The 23381-nt window shown below is 42.6% G+C and overlaps 1 protein-coding gene and 1 long non-coding RNA gene across 6 annotated transcripts in view; both read right to left on the reverse strand.

Moving 5' to 3' along the window:
• Positions 1-645: 645 nt before the first annotated feature.
• LOC311088729 lies at positions 646-1759 on the reverse strand. The gene is made up of 5 exons (XR_014607555.1): positions 1651-1759; positions 1196-1249; positions 953-1017; positions 793-852; positions 646-709 (listed from the first exon to the last, which is right to left on the reverse strand). It is a non-coding gene; the product is annotated as an uncharacterized lncRNA (long non-coding RNA).
• Positions 1760-5568: 3809 nt separating this feature from the next.
• Positions 5569-23381, reverse strand: part of LOC311088683 (interferon alpha/beta receptor 1a-like) — a 41520-nt gene continuing 23707 nt past the window's right edge. For all 5 annotated transcript variants that reach the window (XM_084122931.1, XM_084122930.1, XM_084122932.1 and 2 more), the window contains 6 exons: positions 17399-17534; positions 15815-16008; positions 15573-15733; positions 9433-9580; positions 7823-7980; positions 5569-6092 (listed from right to left, as the gene is read on the reverse strand). In XM_084122931.1, coding sequence (XP_083979057.1) covers positions 5802-6092; positions 7823-7980; positions 9433-9580; positions 15573-15733; positions 15815-16008; positions 17399-17534 — 1088 coding nt within the window. In that variant the 3' untranslated portion in view covers positions 5569-5801. The remainder of the gene's footprint in view (positions 6093-7822; positions 7981-9432; positions 9581-15572; positions 15734-15814; positions 16009-17398; positions 17535-23381) is intronic.

Consider the following 23381-nt stretch of genomic DNA (forward strand, 5'->3'; position numbering starts at 1 on the left):
TACTAGGTATTTACCAGGTAAGTAAGTTATAGTTGGTTATTGGTAATTACCACAGGTAACAAGTATGTAACAAGTATGTAAATGCAGAGAAACTACAAACTAATTACTAAGTATTTACCTGGTAATATATGGTAAATTATAGTATTTTAGTGTGTAATTACTTAAGGCGATTAGTATCCAATTAAACTACCAGGGAAAAAAACACCACTGTTAAATATCAACTCAACAAAGTACTGTGTACTTGTTACCTGTTTAGGCTGGTAATAACTCAGATTTAATTGTGTACTTCCTCAGAATGTAGGCAGACAATTTGTTAGAAACACATCCAGTATTACCCATCAATTCAAGTTAGGTGTGTAGTTATCCTAGGGTTATGTTGGTAACAGTCCATGTTTATTTATTACGATCTTCAAATTGAGATGGTAGTTTCCAATAAATTACCTTGTCTTACATAGTTGTTGTTCATTGCTACACCCATTTATAGAGGGTTTATCAAATAATTTACCTTACACTTACCTGGTAACTACCCCGCAGGAACAGTTTTCCCTAATGTCATGGCACATCTTAAATACTGGGTATGTTCTTGCAGATGTTTTTACAATTTACTCATTAAGTAAAGTGCAACTGTACTGTAAAATGAAGCCTATAGAAAGAACGACTGAAATCGATGATTTTAGCCCATTTCAGCTTGTCTGCAGTGAAGGAGTACCTGTTTAAGACAAATACACAGTAAGATACATGCAAGAAATCACTGTGTGATGATTGTTCTCCTTCCTACAGTAGTTAACCCACCTGTGCGCTGATATTAGGACCTTCCTAGTCAGGTGGGACTGCAATGGTAGAGTCTTCTGGCTAATAAAATATCAAAATAATGCAAAAATATAAACTTAAGTTGTTTAGAATGCTAGATTTGGTATGAATGAATTAGTGAGAGTTTTACTGCAGTGCTTACCTGGATACATTTAATCTGGTGAGACTGAACAAAGACAATGGTCCATCTTCTGATTGGTTCATTTGCTGTGTAATAAAGTTAGACATAACGCAAAGGTCACTTATTTGATATAAAGTTAGCCAATTTTATAGAGATTTTATAAGATATTGTAAGCTACCTGGCTCAAAAGCAATTTTCACATAGCGTAATGCTAATCATTTCAGCAAACTTATCTCAAAATATATCACAAATGGGCTGGCCTACCTCTGGAATCTTGCTAGAAGTCACTGGCGCGAATTGGCACTTTGTTGCAGTTGCCTTTAAACACAAAAATGGAAGTAAATATTAAATTCCATTAAAAAAAAACTATAATATGGTATAGTTTGCAAACTAATGCTTAAACTATAAAGGTTCTCATCAGTAGGCCAACATTAGGCTATAAACAGAATTTCACATTAGTTTATTAACATTAATGTAAATAAAAATAAATTTATTGTTAATGTAAACGCGTTGCTCGTTGGCATATTTTAACTCGACAATTCAATAATCTAACAAAGTGTGTAAAATGAAACGTTAGCTCAGTTTACCATGGTAAAGTTCGTTACCGCCATGTTGACGACGAGTAACGTTAGGCTAACGTTAACGTTATAACATAGGTTAAACTGGGCACAATCCTGTCAACACACACATAATGTTTTTTTGCTTGTTTTTGTTTTTACCTTGCTTGCTGATCTCTCTCTCGGTGAAGTGAATTCCGTCTCTTCCCCGGGCCAGACACGAACGTCGCGATCCAACAAAAGACAGACCCCATTACCTACACTGGATGCTCTGACGCACACGACAAATCCCAGACAGTGTAGTGATGCGCCGCGGCCGTTATATTTCTGACGTAGTCCGATATACGAGTCCAATCACAGACATCACAGAAAATCCCCATGATGCAATGGGAATCACAGTTATTTACTGTAAAGAGAAATAGCAGTATAATACTGGGGGATTTAAATTAAATAACTGTAGAAATTACAGAAAAGTCTAACAGTGTACTAGTAATTAGTTTGTAGTTTCTCTGCATTTACATACTTGTTACCTGTGGTAATTACCAATAACCAACTATAACTTACCATATATTTACCCAGTAAATACCTAGTAATTAGTTTGTAGTTTCTCTGCATTTACATTCTTATTACCTGTGGTAATTACCAATAACCAACTATAACTTACCATATATTTACCAGGTAAATACCTAGTAATTAGGGGACTGTAAAAGGAAGGGTTACCAACATTGGTAATCTCCTTGAAATGTCCAAACACAGCAGTGTACTTTTTCATTCCTTAATATATTTGTGTTCAGTCATGTAATTTTGATTTTTTCTTTATTCATTAATATTTCTTTATTGAATTACGTTAAATGTATTTAAGGGGAAAAAATAAAACAAGTTAAAAAAAACACTAATAAAGAAATATACATAAAACCAATATTAGGTGCAATTTGCCAGTTGTCCTGCTGGTGACCTCGTATCTCTGTCTCCTTACGATGCACTGAGGGATTCACGATTACTTCCGAGCACTAGTAGTTTTACAAACATTTTCAAGTACTACTTAAAGCAGGGGTTCTCAATGGGAACCAGTCCTCGAGGGCCACTTTCCTGCAGAGTTTAGCTCCAACCTTGATCAAACTCACCTGCCTGTAGCTCTCTCGTAATCCTGAAGAGCTTAATTAGCTGGTTCAGGTGTGTTTGATTAGGGTCACGGTTCCTACGCTACGTCCTACGTCATACGCCAGCATCCATCTCCGTGAACGCGCGTTGACCGTTGCCGGAAGCCAGTTATTTTCATTTATAAAGTTTTAAATATGTATATTTTTACGACAAAACCGCACGGATTACCCTCAGAAGGCCTTCGTTTATCCCCCTGGAGCCGGATGGATTACTTTTGTGAAGGATGCATGCACATTTTGGGACTTGAAGCAGGTGGACCCCATAACTTGACATTATAACCACTGAAAGATCTAAGACATTTTCTAAAATAACTGAAAATGTGTTCGTCTGAAAAATGATTGACATATGCATCTCGAACGGCTTGAGGGTGAGTAAATCATGGGTTTAATATCATTTTTGGCCGAACTATCCCTTTAAGACCTCTAATAAATAAAAAAGACTTAAGACAACGCGGGAACTCTGCAACGTTTCCGCACCAGCCCACAAATTCTAGTTAACTCTTTCCAAGGCAGGTTTTTTTTTTTTTTTTTTTTAGAAAAGTTTCCAGCCACTGCTAGCATTATTGATAATTTTCCCAAAAATGTCATAGCCCTTAGAATATTTTGAACATAGAATATCTTAATATCTCAACATAAAATATATCAAAAGAAAGAACAGATCCTGCTTTTGAACACAAACACACACATTTTTTATTCTAGCTCTATGCATTTTTAATCAACATTAGTAGGTGAGTTTCATTGAAAAAGCAACAACTCGCTTTTTTTCAAAGACCACAATGTGCATAAGCAATGCTTTTATCGCTTGTTTCTTCTTCTTCGCCTGTGTTTTGATCCAGAGATTATGCACTCTTTCAGAAGATGTGTAATAGCGCCCCCTACCGTATAAGAGTGAAAACATGGACTGCTGGGAAATTCTGTCAATGGTGGGAAAGAGTTGAATATCTGAACGGCTCAAACTGAAATTACTGCAGGAGAGTTCGGTGTACAAGCGCAACAGATGTAATGAGAAATACAAACAGGTTCTTCTTGCCTTCAGATATTACACCGTTCCTTCTTAAACATCTGTTATATTTCACATTCAGATGTGGCAAACTGACGCCTCGTTCTGTTTATGTTTTCAGATTCACATTACACATTACATAAAAATACAGTTCATGTCACTGTCATTTGGTTTATCGATCTCTTGCGGAGTTGATGTTTTTAATAGCGTTTGGAATAAAAGACCTCTTAAACACAGTTAATTGGCCAGAGGGATTCAATAGCGCTGAACTAAATTCAAGGGCTCAGACTGACTAAAGAGAGGGTGAGAACTCTAGAATAATCCTCAACGCCGCCTTTGCCCTTTCAGCATTAAAAGCTCTGAGGTCTGCCGACTATTTTACTGGACATTGACACAATTCTGTCGAGTTTGTTCTTAGATCTGCAGTTTAAGTGATCAGAGATGAAGCGTTTGTACACTTTCTACAATAGATTTGTACACAAGTTATAAAATATGCTGACTAATTCCAAGCCCACTAGGTTGTCTAAGAAGAAATAAACGCAGCAAGCATTTTTTTTAATTTACTCTGGATAACGAAGCTCACATGTGAGTCCAGAATTGAGCCATGCTATTTAAAGGGGTGGTTTATTATGATTTAACTTTTCCAACTTTAGTTAGTGTGTAATGTTGCTGTTTGATCATAAACAACATCTGCAAAGTTACAACATCAAAGTTCAAAGCAAAGGGAGATATTTGCTTTTACAGAAATTGCTTTATAAGGACTATAACAAACGGCTGGTAGAGACTACGCCACATTCCTCCCGGGTTAGTGACATCACCAACCCTAAAATTTACATAAACCCCGCCCCTGAACACAATTTATAGATGACTAGAAGATAACTACACATCAGCTACATAAACTCATCACCTAACCATTCAGAAATGTCCTGTTGCTTCTACATGTTGTCACTTCTTCTTGAGTCTCTCCATCATTGTCTGACTCCGGTTTGAACATAAAAGGCTAAAGTGCATGTTGGTGTGAGGTAAAAGGACACAAGCTCTTGAAGCTCCGCCCCCTGTGCCGGGAAAATTACACCACCCCTTTAAAATTCTCCACAATTTCAACTGGTTGAGCCTCAAGGGAAATTAGTTTTGTGCACATAATTATTTTGTCTTTGCAAAATTAATTTATAATTGGCTGAAGTGACACCAAGTTTCAAGGGCCTTAGTGTGAGCCAGATGGCAACATCATCTAGAGAGTTAGTTTTTGTCCAGCAGGCCAAATAAGACCATAGAAATCATAGCAAGAGTTTCTAATCCAGAGGACTAAACCTGTATTAACATCGAGATCAACAAGCCTTTTTATGAGAATACGTGTCTTCACTGAAGTAACTGTATTAGGCAGGGTCAGTACAGCATCATCTGTTACTCTTATAATCAAACTGAAGTGGATCTGACCTCGAGGGCACAGTTGAAATTACATGATCAGCCAAAACTTGCTTCTTAGTTTTGCACAACATAGAAGTTATTGCAATAGGCCGGAAATCATTTAGCATAACCGCGCCTTGCTTTTTATGCCACAGGTATTTCCATAGTTTTGCAGTGTACATGTGTCCAGAAGAAACTGGAACAGCCTTGAAAAACTCCTTTTAATTGAGGAGTCTTGAAGACGACGGGCTTTAACCCATCAGGTCTTGTTTAACCTCAGTTTACCAAGGCTTGTGATAACCTCAGCTTTATTAATAACTATTGTTGTGAGGTCCTCCACGTGCTGTAGAGCCTCAAGCTGTTATTATAATTACAAACAAATGCAGTAAGAGTAAATATAGACAAACAGTTGAATGAATAAATCCTTCCTGGAGCAAATATGCATGTAAACAACAGGAACAGGGTTTTAACAAACACTTCCTAGTGACAGAATCTGAAGAAGAACAAGGAGACTGCACATGATAGAGTCTATTTTAATCTGACGTTGGGTGGAGATGAGTGTGAAGCTAACGAATGGATGAATAAAGATTCTATAAGAATCATAAAGAATCTGCACGCTTAAATACAGAAATGCAAATATGGCTGAAATGACAAACACACAAAGGTTTCACATGTACAATAAGATGATTTGAATGGAGAAAAACAAGTCTAAGTCATGTCTGTTTGACTGTCATGTGTTTGTGTTGTTAAGCGCAGATCTCCAGCGTCCCATCATGCATCTCTTCCCTGTGCTGCGTGTCTGTCTTGCACCTGTGGTCAGTGTGTGTGTCGAGACTGGAGTCCTCCTCTGTTGAGTTGAAGCCGGAGTCTCCGCTGCCGTGCCGGCTGGGAACGCTGGTGTCCTGATCCTCAGGGATGGAGATCTGGATGTCCGGGACTGTGTCCGTCTCAGCGCTGATCATGTCCAGCTGATCCCACACAGAGCCGGAGCATGGAGGAGGCAGAAGATGCGGCGTCTCCGAGTCCGACAACCAAAGCTGGAGACACACGGAGAGAACATGTTTTATTCCAGAGCAAGACTAATACTCTCTCATTAGATGGGCTAACAGTCCTTCATTAGATGGTCTAATAGTCCTTCATTGGATTGGGCTAATAGTCCTTCATTAGATAAGGATGAAGAGCTCACTCTCTTGGCTCTCAACGAAGGCGGTCGCATTTTCTTCCCCTCCTCTCCCTTACCTCCCCTGCTTTGCTGCTCTCGTCTCGTCTAGTCTACTGTCTTGTACTTTGAGAGACTTTCTCCGCACTTGCTCTCCAAACTAAGAAATTATGGATTTGATCAACTGGTCTCTCAACGCAACTGACACCATCTTCTCGACGAGAAGCTTGGGTTCGGGGGAACCTGACTGCCCTGCCGGAACGTTCGCAGCTGGCTACACGATGGACGCGTGGGAGAGGTGGCGGGTCGTGTGTCTGGCGGCTCTTTCCGTGGAGGACATTGAAGATATCTACCTATTCGGAACCATGATAACAGGTCTTCTGCTGATTGGATTAGGCATTGCCCTGGTTTATCGAGGAATGAAGAAGACGGTGACAGCTGCCCAAAGCCCCACAAGGCTGCCCATCATGATTGAAGCAGTGGGCAGAGCTGTCAGCACTCAGACTGGGTCTATGAACCACAATATGGATAACACCATGGAGAAGCTTACAGCTTTGCAAAGAATGGATCGTTACGGAGACCAAAATGGACCAGGAGAATAGCCGTGTAAATTGGAATGCGGCTACTCGCCCCAAGACCAAACAATCCCAATCTTATCTGCTTTCGGCCCCCCTCTACCAGCACTGGCCTTGGCCAAGGCCGCTGTTGGAACAACACCTCCCCCGGAAGAGCACTGCAGTGAGACACTCTTGCGTTCCTTCCCCCACTCCCCACAGACACCTGCTGATTGTTGACTCTGTCTGGGACCTGATCAAGGTTGTCTCCATGGCAACTTGCTGTGTATCGCTATGACAATCCTGCGGACTGAGGCACCTATATTATGATGCCAGGCGTAGCGACTCTCCAGGCCTACACATACACGAACGCTTACATATATACAGATATGCAATCACCCCCCCCCCCCCCCTCCACCCCCCTTCCCTTCCCTTCCCTTCCCTTCCCTCGCCGCTTTGTACCACCAGTCTGACAGGCAGGTCTGTGACCAGCACCGAGAATGGCTGCAGGACCGGATGGCTGCTTACCTGTGCTGGGTTACCTCCATCCCCCACTCCCCTCCCCTGTTACAAGTCTTGTGTGTTCATGTTGTGTACTGATTATGTGCTAATGTTGCTGAGGTGTTTTTTCCTGTTCCCACACTGTACTCCTCACAGGAGCATAGTCTGGGGGTTGCCTTTTTTTCTCCTCACCTCTCCTCATGTTATGCTGTATTCTTTTCCTCAATCCCCTGTCTTCCTGTCCTGTCTACCCCCTTGTCATATTGTATGTATGTTTGTATGGACAGGTTGATGGCTAATTTCGCTGGTGACAATAAAGGCTACTACTACTACTACTACTAGATGGTCTAACAGTCCTTCATTGGATGGTCTAACAGTCCTTCAAAGATGTCTCATATAGACAACCCCTAAAGATGACCCGCAAAGACAATCCCCATAGATGGTCCCCTATATGTCCCACATAGCCGACCAATATAGACGACCCCTATTTAATCAAAGGTCATTGAAACCTTGTGATATCATAGCATGTAATAAAGAGTATAGATGTTTTTACCTCCTGAATGTGAGGCGGGAGTTGAACATTTGGGTAGAAGATGCTCTTGAAGGACTTAAACACCTTGTAAAAGCTAAACCACACCAGCAGCCCCAGCAGGAAGCACAGCCCCAGCGACAACAGGAAGTACAGAAATATCTGCCAGTACGGAATCAGTCCTGAAATCACACACAGCACTCGTTCATTCATCTGGGCTGGACTAGCCATGACATCTGAAGCATAGATTCTGCCTTATGTAACATGATCCATACATGGTAGATTATAAATATCATAGATATTGCTGAATAAGGCCATCCTTAAAAATATTTTGGTTTGCAGTAACAGCAAAAAAAAAGCCATTTTTCACCGATGTCTAGGGGCTGTTCACACCAGGCCACTTCATGCATTTTCTCAGATCGGATTACAATCTGATTTATCAAAACGATTCCATTTACACCTGGTTACATATACAAATGTGTGTGTTTTTTTTTTGCGGATATAAATCCGATCTTCAATTCCCGCTATAGATTTAATGGAGTGCACGTCACCGAAAGCAACAGTTATGAGATACATTATTTTATTGATCATCAGCTAAAATTTCTGAATCAAAGCCCGCAATAAGAGAAAGCGGAAACAGCCCTGGTAAGATCATTTAGTTTCTTTACATTTAATGAAGATGATTGTGTGTTAAGCGTCTTACTTTCACTTTGATTTGCGATAGCACGTTGATGCTCAGCTTCATCTGCGGCGATGCGTGTTGCAGTAGCGTCGTCATATCTGACTAAAACATTACATATAGCCTATAACACGCTCTCACATGTTTATTTTTTAATAAACCATATTCAACAACATATAAAAATGAAATAATCTTTAGAGTAAAGCCGCAGCCATCATTACCAAGCGCGAACCATTGACAGTGAATGAAACGAAGCGAACTTAGCCTACAGGCCGTAGTGTGACATGCGTAAACCAATGGTGTAAACATAATCATAGATGACGCGCCACGGGTTTTTATTTAAAAGAAAGAACGTAGCTTATGTTTGTATGTAGGTCGAGGCAATTTATATTCACAATACTTAATAACTAATATTATTTTATTGCATTTGTATTAGTTGTTTGAAGAGTTAAAAAAAAAATCGGTCGGTCTTAACGCATTTTACAACCGGCAAGTCGGTCGGACTAAAAGGGAAAATAAATAAATAATTGGGTCGGTACTAAATTGACAGGGTCGGTCGGGTTACGGCAAACAAGAATATTTTTAAGGATGGCCTAACCATATAAATGATGTAGCTTAAGAGAATTACATTTATTAAATGAATCAAGTTTCTCAGAATGGTAGCCTACTAGGTAAAGGTGCAGTGAGGGGTAAGTTGTGTCAGTGGATCACCATATGTAGTTTTCACTTCTATGGCTGTATGTTTAAGAAACATTTGAGTGTGGGTTGTTCATTAACCTTTTATTGAACCATGAGGTTAACATGACACGTGACTCATAAATGACACATGAAATCTGTTATCAGACATGAAGAGTTATTAACAACATATGACTCTTGTTGATTTCACTGGAAAGCAAACTGAACTTAGCGTGTATGTGTGAGTGAGTGAGTGAGTGTGTGTGATGGATCTGCTGACCTTCAGTGCGTGTGCAGTGTATGTCACTGAAGACACTGGTCTTGCTGTATAAGTTATAGCGACTCTGAACTCTGACACAGTACCACGTCCATCGGTCCAGCTTAGGCAGTGTCACCACATTATTCTTCGTCTTCGAGAGTTCAGCCTTCTGCACAGGCACAAGAGGAGAGGGAATGGGTTAGCTTTAGCGGGAATGCTATACTTCCCTCATCAGTACCTTTATTATCATTTTTAATATTATTATTATTGGTGGATTAATGGTCCAAAAATCCAGTGACATCCACATATTCAGACTTCTGGACCTCAGTGTTTGTGGAAATAGTTTTAAAGTATTTTAAGAGAGAAGAATCTGGATACAGATTAGAAACCAACATCTTTTTAAAGAACGTGGTCATCATGCTCTTAAAAACCTTCTGTATTCCTTCAGTCTCAGAAATTATGTTGACATCAGAAATTGTACTAGTCCACATTAGATGCCACTTTCGGACACTAAGGCTGCATTTACACATCAAGTCTTAATGCACAGTTCCGTTTTTTTGGCCTGACTGTTTACATTAACTTTAGACAGGACTGGTATCCGATATCTGTTTACATTAATTCCCGCCCAAAATTACTTTCGCTGATCTTTTTACTACGCACAAGCTAGACCCTGGTTTTGAATGGCTGTGCTATTAAAATTATTTATATAATTCATGTCGGGTGGTCATGATTATTTTCCAGCGTGGACAAGATAACAGCTGTTGTGACTCATGAATGTTTTGCAGCGCAAAATCTGACGGAACAGATAGTCCGGAGAATTCTGAAGTGAAATAAAGTAGCCCTGTAATATACACTCACCTAAAGGATTATTAGGAACACCTGTTCAATTTCTCATTAATGCAATTATCTAATCAACCAATCACATGGCAGTTGCTTCAATGCATTTAGGGGTGTGGTCCTGGTCAAGACAATCTCCTGAACTCCAAACTGAATGTCAGAATGGGAAAGAAAGGTGATTTAAGCAATTTTGAGCGTGGCATGGTTATTGGTGCCAGACGGGCCGGTCTGAGTATTTCACAATCTGCTCAGTTACTGGGATTTTCACGCACAACCATTTCTAGGGTTTACAAAGAATGGTGTGAAAAGGGAAAAACATCCAGTATGCGGCAGTCCTGTGGGCGAAAATGCCTTGTTGATGCTAGAGGTCAGAGGAGAATGGGCCGACTGATTCAAGCTGATAGAAGAGCAACTTTGACTGAAATAACCACTCGTTACAACCAAGGTATGCAGCAAAGCATTTGTGAAGCCACAACACGCACAACCTTGAGGCGGATGGGCTACAACAGCAGAAGACCCCACCGGGTACCACTCATCTCCACTACAAATAGGAAAAAGAGGCTACAATTTGCACAAGCTCACCAAAATTGGACAGTTGAAGACTGGAAAAATGTTGCCTGGTCTGATGAGTCTCGATTTCTGTTGAGACATTCAGATGGTAGAGTCAGAATTTGGCGTAAACAGAATGAGAACATGGATCCATCATGCCTTGTTACCACTGTGCAGGCTGGTGGTGGTGGTGTAATGGTGTGGGGGATGTTTTCTTGGCACACTTTAGGCCCCTTAGTGCCAATTGGGCATCGTTTAAATGCCACGGCCTACCTGAGCATTGTTTCTGACCATGTCCATCCCTTTATGACCACCATGTACCCATCCTCTGATGGCTACTTCCAGCAGGATAATGCACCATGTCACAAAGCTCGAATCATTTCAAATTGGTTTCTTGAACATGACAATGAGTTCACTGTACTAAAATGGCCCCCACAGTCACCAGATCTCAACCCAATAGAGCATCTTTGGGATGTGGTGGAACGGGAGCTTCGTGCCCTGGATGTGCATCCCACAAATCTCCATCAACTGCAAGATGCTATCCTATCAATATGGGCCAACATTTCTAAAGAATGCTTTCAGCACCTTGTTGAATCAATGCCACGTAGAATTAAGGCAGTTCTGAAGGCGAAAGGGGGTCAAACACAGTATTAGCATGGTGTTCCTAATAATCCTTTAGGTGAGTGTACTTTTTTATTAATTAGAATGAATTAACCAGAGAGAGAGAGAGAGAGTGCATGAGTCCGAAAAACCGCGATACACCACCCACGATACGTATCGCGATACTCTCATGGCGTACCGAGGACGCCCCGCCCCCTGCTGCCCCGGCCCAGCCACGGCTCAATGGACCTCATGTCTTATGTGTACACAACGAATACAGCGTTTTAGCCTAACCACCATTAACACCCTATAATAGCAAGCTCAGTATTGTGTTACTTTCGATAATAAGCAAGGTGTAATCTTTCAAATTCTGTCTATTTGATCACAAAATTCAAACAATAAATGCCGTTTTGGCGCGCTTTGATGTGGCGTGACAGATCACTGTACTAGCTCCTTATTTAAAGCGGCAGCGCGGAGCGCGAGTAAACGCGATTCTCTTCCCAAGTTACAGAATAAACATGAATGGACACCTGAAAGTATGTTAAAAGATACAGTATACTTACTGAAAGGCATCATAACTTGTGTAATCAATCGATCAGTGTTTCAGCAGCGGAAAGACGCCAATAAAACATCTTAGTTTGTCTTAGTTTGTCACATAGCCTTATATATACCTCAGGCCTGAAATTAGGCTAAAAGTCTAGGCTCTGTTGTTAACCTTTAAGGTTATAGTAATGTGTGGGCTCCCTATATAGTTTACAGCATTAGCAGATCTTTTTTTTTATCCTTGCGAAAAGTTTAATTGTAATTGAATTCATTTAAAGACAAAGACAGAATTTGTTCATTAAACCACTGTAAAAAAAAAGAAGAAGCAATTTTAGCTTTCTAAACCCCCCACCCCACCGAACCAAACCGAACCGAACCGAGATGTCAAAACCGTGGGGCGTACCGAACCGTCAGTTTTGTGTATCGTTACACCCCTAGTGAGTAACCTAATAGTGAAGCTTGTTGGTTTAATTACAGTGAAGTTATCACCTCATTGCTGAGAAATATAATATAGGTTTCAGTAGTGAAGCTGTATTATTTATAAAAGTCATGGGCAGAGGTTGAGAACCAGCTCGCGCATTTTGCTGGATTTTCGTCACATTGTAGCACAATAAACTTAAATTACTCCGTCATTTATGGTCATACAGAAAAAAGAAATATATAAAAAGAATCTGTGATATTTCTGCTGTTGTATGTGTCCACTTACAATCAAATCAAAACATTGTGCTTTTGTAAAATAAAGAAAATAAACAGGGTGTGCGTTCTGCCTCCCCGTCGCGGTGAACTTTTTTTTCTTGAGCACGTCTATAAACTGAAACCAAACTCAGCGAATACTTGTCACACATATATGAGCCATATACCTTTATAAACATTTAAGTGTGTACTTTTAAATGATCGGATTCAAACTGAAAACAAATATTCTCTGTTTAAGTAATTTGTATAAAACCAACAAGATGTCCAGTATCTCAAACGCTTGCTCATTAGTTTTAATTTGACCATGCCCATGCACGCAAAGAGATTCACATGCAAATCTCCACATGGAACGCGAACGCGCTCGTTACCTCAAAAACAAAGCACGAAAAAACTTCACAAGTCTCTGCTTTTCGTCGAGTTTGAAAGACGCGCCTGAGCTTACATTGGATTTACCTCAGAAGAAGAAGAACGCGATTTGAAGACAAGAAAGATGTAAGGTAAGAAATTCTTACATATTAGTTTGTTATTGTTGCATAAATTTCACATTGCAGTTGAACTGTTGCTAGATATATGGTGAATATTATAATATTTAGACCCGTGTTTACTGTTACTGTGTTTGTGGATATCTGCTCAAACGTAGATATGTATATGGTAACCATAATGTTTCATATTTTGCAGCGCGATCGCGTTTGAATGTATCATATTTTGGAACGCGATCGCGTTTGAGTTGTTACTGAAATCTTTTGGAAGATTTACAGGCTGCTATAGGTTATTGTTATTATTTTATGCAGCACTGCGCATAGCCTATGCCTACAAGGCACAACAAACCTGGTGTTCATTATATTATATATTGTTGGAAACATTTGTGTGTGTGTGTGTGTGTGTGTGTGTATTCTGTGAATTTTAAAAAAGCAATTTTAACCAGAAAAATCTAAAATTTATTCCCAAAATCGTGCAGGCCTTTCTCTTGATATCAGTATGTTCACTTTTTTTTTTTTTTCAGGGCCCAGATGCCACTGAGTCCTGCTGACTTCAACATTCACATGAGTCTCTGTACATGAACATGGTAAAGTGAAAATCAAACACCTTGGAAATGAAAGGTATGTACAATGTTTTTAGGAATGGCACAAAGGTCTCTGTCTTTGGATCATTGTTTTCAATAAGTGCTTTTTTGTCATTTGTTGTGTATCTTTGGATTATGTTGTGTTGTAAATAAATCCAAACAATCAAAAAGCCATTCTTTTTTAAATCTCCTCATTTACAGTATTGTGCAAGGTTGCTCAGAATGACAGGGCCTGATAGCTCCTAATAGGGCCGTTAGGGGAGGGTCTTTGTCTTTCTCAGGTGTGAAAAGCTTACATATTAATGACCTCCCGCATAAAGCTTTCTCACGTCGTACAATTTTTAAATCAATGTATTGTCTTATCTGAATGAGTAGTCAGGGTGATTTTCACATAGTTTTGGAGCAAATATTCTAGGCTACGTGATACAATTTTCAAAAGTCTTGTGAATAAATAATCAGTATGGGTTTCATGGCCTTATTTCAGTGAGATTTTTTTTTTTGTATTTTCACAAACCACGCATAAATGTCATTATCTCAAAACTACAAACTTTTACATACATGCTGCTGATATATTAGTGCAGCAGAGTTTGTGCTGAATACAGTGTAATCAGACTTTAGCCATGAAAATGTCACAAGTAACAGAAATAAGCACAAATGTCAGAGCATGTCAGAACACCTCCAGGGCCCAGAAAACAGCTCAGACCCCAGAGGGTTAAAATCACTAGAGAACCCCAGGACGGTGTGTTTGATCAGGGCTGATCTCTGCATGCCCACTAGAGAACCCCAGGCCGGTGTGTTTGATCAGGGCTGATCTCTGCAGGGCCACTAGAGAACCCCAGGCCGGTGTGTTTGATCAGGGCTGATCTCTGCATGCCCACTAGAGAACCCCAGGCCGGTGTGTTTGATCAGGGCTGATCTCTGCAGGGCCACTAGAGAACCCCAGGCCGGTGTGTTTGATCAGGGCTGATCTCTGCAGGGCCACTAGAGAACCCCAGGCCGGTGTGTTTGATCAGGGCTGATCTCTGCAGGACCACTAGAGAACCCCAAGACGGTGTGTTTGATCAGGGCTGATCTCTGCAGGGCCACTAGAGAACCCCAGGCCGGTGTGTTTGATCAGGGCTGATCTCTGCAGGACCACTAGAGAACCCCAAGACGGTGTGTTTGATCAGGGCTGATCTCTGCAGGGCCACTAGAGAACCCCAGGCCGGTGTGTTTGATCAGGGCTGATCTCTGCAGGACCGCAAGAAAACCCCAGGCCGGTGTGTTTGATCAGGGCTGATCTCTGCATGCCCACTAGAGAACCCCAGGCAGGTGTGTTTGATCAGGGTTGATCTCTGTAGGGCCACTAGAGAACCCCAGGCAGGTGTGTTTGATCAGGGCTGATCTCTGCAGGGCCACTAGAGAACCCCAGGACGGTGTGTTTGATCAGGGCTGATTTCTGCAGGGCCACTAGAGAACCCCAGGCCGGTGTGTTTGATCAGGGCTGATCTCTGCAGGATCACTAGAGAACCCCAGGCCGGTGTGTTTGATCAGGGCTGATCTCTGCAGGGCCACTAGAGAACCCCAGGCCGGTGTGTTTGATCAGGGCTGATCTCTGCAGGACCACTAGAGAACCCCAGGCCGGTGTGTTTGATCAGGGCTGATCTCTGCAGGGCCACTAGAGAACCCCAGGCCGGTGTGTTTGATCAGGGCTGATCTCTGCAGGGCCACTAGAGAACCCCAGGCCGGTGTGTTTGATCAGGGCTGATCTCTGCAGGACCACTAGAGAACCCCAGGCCGGTGTGTTTGATCACCTGCAGGACAGGGGCCCTCGAGGGCCAGAGTTGAGGACCGCTGATCTATGCAGTGCAACTGCTGGTCATTAGCGCACAAATACCTGATAGCCTTCAAGCTGCTTCCAGTAGTGGATGAGGTACTCCATGTCGTCGACCAGCGTCTTCATGGACTCGTTGGTGCTGCTCAGAGGGTCAGCGATGACGATCTCCAGATCTCCTTTAACAGAGGTCAGCTTCACACTGGACGGAGGACCTAGATCAGCTACGGAGGAGAGGGACAGAGCTGTGGTCACAACGCAGAATCAAGAGCCGAGGCCAGATTACAACAGACCAGTTTAATCACCCTCTATATCTGGGCAGAAGGTGATGTTGGTCCAGTTGGAGAAATGCTGTGCTGTGTTGGCCCGCACACGCAGGAGATATATGCCCCAGTAACTCAGTCCAGCATCAGTGAAATCACAGCGCCGCTCCAGAACATCTGCGCACACGGTCCTCCAGTTGTGAGGCGGCTTACGGGAATCACGGTAATCACCCGCACTGTTGGAGGAAAGACCACATGAGTGACTCGATTCATCATGTGAAGTACAGCAGTCACTGACCCTGGACAGAGGGTTTCTACATGATGTCTGAGGGAAACTACTGGATGTCTCCCATTTAGAGTTTATTTATTAAAGCATTAACATGCATAGGTGTGATTGGCAAAGGACAAAAAAGCAGGAAAATATACGGTGCACCTACCATGACCCCACACCCCACACACACAAACACAGTGACATCATTTATATACATTTAATGAAATACAGTGCAAACGTCCTATATATTATATTATATTATATTTTATAACGTCCTATAATGGTAGCCTAATGCCATGTTGGTAGATTGGCACCTGTAGAATTTCCTTTTGTTGAAAGCCCAGATAAAATTATTTTGTGTAGATCCATGTCCGACCGAGGCAGTTCGACTTAACAAGCGCATTTCTTTACACACGCACGCACGTGTAATGAATTGGAAACACTCGATCTGCGCCAGTGGACGCGCACCGTTATGAATGCCTGTGCAGCAATGTGAAACAACGGCAAGCACACACGCAACTTCTACGGAAGACTGCATTCTCGTACTGTTTCGACTTTATTTTTGAAATGTTTCGACTTTCTTCTTTTTTTACGGATTTCTTTGTTTCTTTTTTTTCCTGTTGCGGCTATTCTGATCATGCTATGACATTTTCTCGATGTGCAGCTGCTCTAGAGGCAGTATTTTCTAACCATGTCGGGGGAGTTTTATGCGAATGCGTTTTAGAATAATGTCACTTGCCAGGTCAAGTAAGGGGTAGACTACAGAATGTATTATACTTGTCAAAACGAAAATAGGAACTCCACTATGTCTCTCTTTACATTTATTTTTTCCCGTAGTCGGCTTCAGCTAAGAAAAGAAATAGTTCGCCCCACATGTCCAAAATTCTTAGCACACTTTAGATAACCTTCTGCAACAAGTGCAGGCTCTTTGGTGGAGCTCTGCTTTGAAGGAAGTTCCATCATGACAAATGAATGGACTACTTGCGGAATGACATGAAGACATGAATCAGAGGCACAAAAAACGTTGACAGCGGTGAGCAGTCATTATGTTTATCAATACCCGAACCGTGCTTTACGCGCGACCCGAAAAAAATAAAATAATTTGCATGATTTACGAGAGCATAATTTTCAAGTCGGAAAAGCCGGATTTCCGGATTTATCCAGAAGAATCACACCCCTGAAAATGTCATGGCTTGGACGTCCATCCCAAGGTTTACTTGCTTCTGTGTCTGTCTGTATTCTTCTATATATTTACTTACGATATACAGTATAATGCTTTAGAATTCATTTTCATTGGCTGGATGACGTCTGTTCCCATGATGTTATGGATGAAAGCAGAGATACAGTGTTCTTACGCGAGATACTGTGCAGTGAAGGTGATCGTCCTGTTGATGGCGCTCTGCTGATCGTCAGCCCAGTCCCAGCGCAGAACATACTGTGTGTTGAGACTCTGAACAGAGAGATTCTGAGGAGGGCTCCAATCTGCAAGAGCTGGGAGACACACACACACACACACAAAATCAAACACGTTTATTTAAGTCTGCATACAGATTTTCACACATCACATAATACTTTAGTAAGTACATAGTACATAGTACATAGTAACACCTGATGTACTCATTACATCATAAGAATGGCATGTCTGTCATAATAATGTTGGTCTTTCTGTTTATATTCCGAGGTTATATTCCGAGTCAGTCGGACCCAGCCAGTATCCAGACCAGATGGAGGACCAAAGTCACACAGCGATGAGAAAAGCACCCTGTGAACTTCTGAACGGGTCAGGTTTATAAATCCAGACATTAGTTTGTCTTGTGGACTTCATGTTCACTGATTAATATTTAGCCGATTCTGCCAGGTGTGTGTAAACTCAGTGTTTTTCTGCATCGTAGATTCTCATGAGATGAAATGAGCATCTGAAACAGTGGCCAGCATATCCTCTGAAACACAGCAATCCACTACAGAAAGAGTGCAGAGTTCACTCATAAAGCCAGATAGATCTTTAGTGTGTTCTTTATGTTGGGCTCATCAGTTGCTCAGAAACACTGATGGACACAGACACACAGATCTGCCTGTAATCTCAGTGTCACCCAGGAAAGAGTTTTTACTTTTATGAACTTCCCATTTACACCATTATTTATTCATTCAGAACGCGCACGAAAGCAAGAGGCGGGACTTATCACGTGAACATCCAATCATAGCCGATCATGTGACTTTCCCCCATTCCTTCTCAATTACCCACAATGCACTCAGAGGAAAGAAAGGCGCTGGTGTCACTGTACAGGCACTTAGAAAAGCCAATCATTTATGCAGTTATTAATGTTATATTTCTTAGTGTTTGCCTCATTTCTCATTCAGTTGTTTTACGTGGCACTGCCTCTCTGTCTCCTCAGATGAACATCTACTGTAGAAACCTTCTACACACTCTTGCTTCTTAGACTCGTTCCCGAGTTTATCCGTAATGGGTTTATCCTGTAATGGGAAGGATTGGAGAGAATGTGTGAGAAGAGGCAGAGCCAGAGGGGGGTCTAGGGGCAGAGCCAGAGGGGGGTCTAGGGGCAGAGCTAGAGGGGGGTCTAGGAGCAGAGCCAGAGGGGGGTCTAGGGCCAGAGCCAGAGGGGGGTCTAGGGGCAGAGCCAGAGGGGGGTCTAGGGGCAGAGCCAGAGGGGGGTCTAGGGGCAGAGCCAGAGGGGGGTCTAAGGGCAGAGCCAGAGGGGGGTCTAGGGGCCAGAGCCAGAGGGGGGTCTAGGGGCAGAGCCAGAGGGGAGTCTAGGGGCAGAGCCAGAGGGGGGTCTAGGGGCAGAGCCAGAGGGGAGTCTAGGGGCAGAGCCAGAGGTAGGTCTAGGGGCAGAGCCAGAGGGGGGTCTAGGGGCAGAGCCAGACGAGGGTCTAGGGGCAGAGCCAGACGGGGGTCTAGGGGCAGAGCCAGACGGGGGTCTAGGGGCAGAGCCAGAGGGGGTCTAGGGGCAGAGCCAGAGGGGAGTCTTGGGGCAGAGCCAGAGGGGGGTCTAGGGGCAGAGCCAGAGGGGGGGTCTAGGGGCAGGGGCAGAGCCAGAGGGGGGTCTAGGAGCAGAGCCAGAGGGGGGTATAGGGGCAGAGCCAGAGGAGGATCTAGGGGCAGGGGCAGAGCCAGAGGGGGGTCTAGGAGCAGAGCCAGAGGGGGGTATAGGGGCAGAGCCAGAGGGGGTCTAGGGGCAGAGCCAGAGGGGAGTCTTGGGGCAGAGCCAGAGGGGGGTCTAGGGGCAGAGCCAGAGGGGGGGTCTAGGGGCAGAGCCAGAGGGGGGTCTAGGGGCAGAGCCAGAGGGGGGGTATAGGGAGGGTATAGGGGCAGAGCCAGAGGGGGGTATAGGGGCAGAGCCAGAGAGGGGTATTGGGGCAGAGCCAGAGGGGTGTATTGGGGCAGAGCCAGAGGGGGGGTATAGGGGGGGTATAGGGGCAGAGCCAGAGGGGGGTATTGGGGCAGAGCCAGAGGGGGGGTATAGGGGCAGAGCCAGAGGGAGGTATTGGGGCAGAGCCAGAGGGGTGTATTGGGGCAGAGCCAGAGAGGGGTATTGGGGCAGAGCCAGAGGGGTGTATTGGGGCAGAGCCAGAGGGGGGGTATAGGGGCAGAGCCAGAGGGGGGTATAGGGGCAGAGCCAGAGAGGGGTATTGGGGCAGAGCCAGAGGGGTGTATTGGGGCAGAGCCAGAGAGGGGTATGAGGCAGAGCCAGAGGGGGGTATTGGGGCAGAGCCAGAGGGGGGGTATAGGGGGGGTATAGGGGCAGAGCCAGAGAGGGGTATTGGGGCAGAGCCAGAGGGGTGTATTGGGGCAGAGCCAGAGAGGGGTATTGGGGCAGAGCCAGAGGGGTGTATTGGGGCAGAGCCAGAGGGGGGTATAGGGGGGGTATAGGGGCAGAGCCAGAGGGGTGTATTGGGGCAGAGCCAGAGGGGGGTATGGGGCAGAGCCAGAGGGGGGTATGGGGCAGAGCCAGAGGGGGGTATAGGGGCAGAGCCAGAGGGGAGTATGGGGCAGAGCCAGAGGGGGGTATGGGGTCCCCCATACCCCCAGGGTAAACCGTACCCTGCTTTATTGTTTTACTGGCACATTTTTACTCATACTATTTTAATCCATTTCTTTAATTAGACCTCTCATTTGCCCTTCTTAAAAAAACATTCAAATGATCTTACGTGGACTTTTCAAAATTAGCAATAAAACAATGCTCTTAGCAACAGGGAGAGCTAGTATGTTAGTATGTCAAACACGACAATTTATGAGATTAATATCATGTTTTGCTCCAAAATCATGTTGCTTATTAGGGATGGTTCACAATTTTCGAATATTCGATTAGTTGTTTTAATTGTAGAATATGGAATAGGTTGTGCGATTATTGTCTAAAAAAATCCCCATGTTTTTGGTGCTGATGCGGTGGTGACGCGTTTATGTAACCAGAGGGTGACGCTGCCAATAACACACCTAAAAGCTGTCAATCAACTCTCAGACAACAGAAGGAACACATTGTCTCACACCAGAGCATGTGAGCGGAGTGGGGATATTTCCTCCAGAGCGGAGAGAGACTTTATGAAGAATGCCCTTTGTGTCATGCTGGTTCGAAAATATGTGAAATAAGAAGGGCTGTTAATTTGTAGTTGTTCATTTAAGCCATTAGTTGACTAATCACATATTTATATTAATTGAATTACTTAATACTGGAGAGACTAAACCATAATGAGCGTTTACGTAATAAGCCTGTTCCGCACTCAAGCGCACACATGAAGTTTGCCACAAATCCAGCAAAAGTAATGATTATGAATGTGTCAAATATAGCAAGGAGACATTTTAATTGTTTATTAATCAACTGGTGTTTTCTGTGTCAGTGTCGGCTGCAAAGATGAAGTTGACAATGCTGACTCGCAATCTTCGGAGTATTGTGAACGTGCCTATAGAAAGAAATGCACGTTTTGTTTAAAAGTAGACATTTCAAGCTTTCCATAAATATATTTCTCATGTATGAGTTTCGGTTCATTTATGAGACGAGCTCCAGTTCACGCACCGGTGCCTCCACGTCCTGATTTTAGTGGTTGATTGCTTCTTATTTATTAAATCCAGACAATTGGTTGATGAAACATTGATTAAAATTAAGATAAAATTTTTACAAAACGAAATTCACTTTAAAGAAAGGCTTTCTAATCAAAACTTAATCAAGGGGTCAAAATCATGTCTGACCCACTCCATATGTCATTATCTCCCGATATTGCGCATCTAATTATCCTATCTTACTCCATCTTACCTATCTTATCCCTATCTTGCTGTTCACTTTTCATATAATCAACACAGATGAAATTAGAAAATAACATTATAGGCCTATCATTTAAACATAAATAAGAAACTAAATGCGTTTTCTTTAATGGATACAACACGTATAATATTATTATTAAAATATACTAAAGTACTTTGTAATGTAGTTACTTGAGTAGTTTTTCAGCAAACTACTTATTTACTCTTACTCGAGTCGTATTATTTTCCTGTATTGTATTCCTGTATTGTACTAATATATATATATATATATATATATATATATATATATATATATATATATATATATATGTATATATGTGTGTGTGTGTGTGTGTGTGTGTGTGTTATTTAGATATTTTTAATTTAAATGATTATTATTATCATAATTAGATAGGCTATCTTTGCAACAAACACAGAGACAAGCATTTTTTCTTTCAGCCCGAAAATCATTGCCTGTCCTTTGGTTTGTATAATAACAACAACTACATTTGGATTATTAAACAATGTGGAAATAAAGTGAATCTGCAGAGTTCTGCATTCACAGGCATGTAAAGGGAACCATTGACACAGAGAAGAAAGAGTTAAACTCTTCACATGTGCTCGCGCTCATGACCGCTACTGAACATCTGAACACACACTACCATCAAACGCACATCACGGGTCGTATTCTGTCTGTTCTCCAACATGTGATCAAGCTCATGTATATTTCTGCAAGCGTGTTACTGTGTCTAAGACAGGCAAAGGCATTCGTTTTCAAGACGAGTTCACACGCCACTGCGCAATACACACAACATCACCGCGTGTTCATTTCATAAACTGTGGACAATGGCTTATTTAATGTTTAAATTAATGTATATGTTCAAGAAACTGGTAATGTCATTCTTTCTAGTAGTGCTATCGTGGCGTAGACTAATAATCTGTCTGGTTGTAAAATATTCCCTGAATGAAATGAAATGGAATGTACTGTCCTGTGGAATCATTCATTCACAGACAGCATATGAAGATGTTCAACTAATAAAGACCTTCATCGCTGGCGGACAATAGGATGCATTTGCAGATTTGCTTTCACTTGACTGTAGGTCCACTTCATCCAACACTTGATGTTCTTAAATCTTCCTGTTACGAGACCGAGTGTGAAACCGCTTCAGATTCCGTGTGTGCAGAAACAAATCATTCAAACTGATTCCCGAACCGATTTAGACAGTTCTGCCAAATTGTTTAATGACGTTTTTAACAGAATCGATTCAAAAGAATTATTAACTTGTGAATTGAGCATCGTCCAGAAAAAAAAGATACAGCACGTTTAGAATAAACTACGCATAACAACATGTATTGCGTTAAAATAAAACAAAGAGAGGAATGTCACCCGGCACAACGAATTAAAAGTAGGCTACAGTTTTTTTTTTCATTTCAAAAAGAAGAGTACAGATTACAGTGGGAGTTAGAGGTGAGCGGCGCTGAGGACGCAAATATTAAGGCTTATTCCGGTTCCAGTAGCGTCATACACTACGATGTGTGTTCTTAAATCGGCTTAAAATATCAAACATGTTTTGATATCCTCCGACTGGATGGAATCATAATCTGACGCTAAAAAAATCTGAGTCTGTGCCCATCATACACTACGTGATTTTGAATCAGCAGAGCGGCGCCGACATTCGGCAACTCCTGCAGACTCTCCGGGTCGCAGAATACTAGTGTACGAGTTCATCAGGGTACTCTGTTAATCATGTGGTGTATCCCAGCCTTTCACGAGTAACGCTGGACTGGACACTACTAGTGTACGAGTTCATCAGGGTATTCTGTTAATCATGTGGTGTATCCCAGCCTTTCACGAGTAACGCTGGACTGGACACTACTAGTGTACGAGTTCATCAGGGTACTCTGTTAATCATGTGGTGTATCCCAGCCTTTCACGAGTAACGCTGGACTGGACACTACTAGTGTACGAGATCATCAGGGTACTCTGTTAATCATGTGGTGTATCCCAGCCTTTCACGAGTAACGCTGGACTGGACACTACTAGTGTACGAGATCATCAGGGTACTCTGTTAATCATGTGGTGT

Source organism: Abramis brama, assembly GCF_963993115.1.
Source record: "Abramis brama genome assembly, chromosome: 8".
Classification (NCBI taxonomy): Eukaryota; Metazoa; Chordata; class Actinopteri; order Cypriniformes; family Leuciscidae; genus Abramis; species Abramis brama.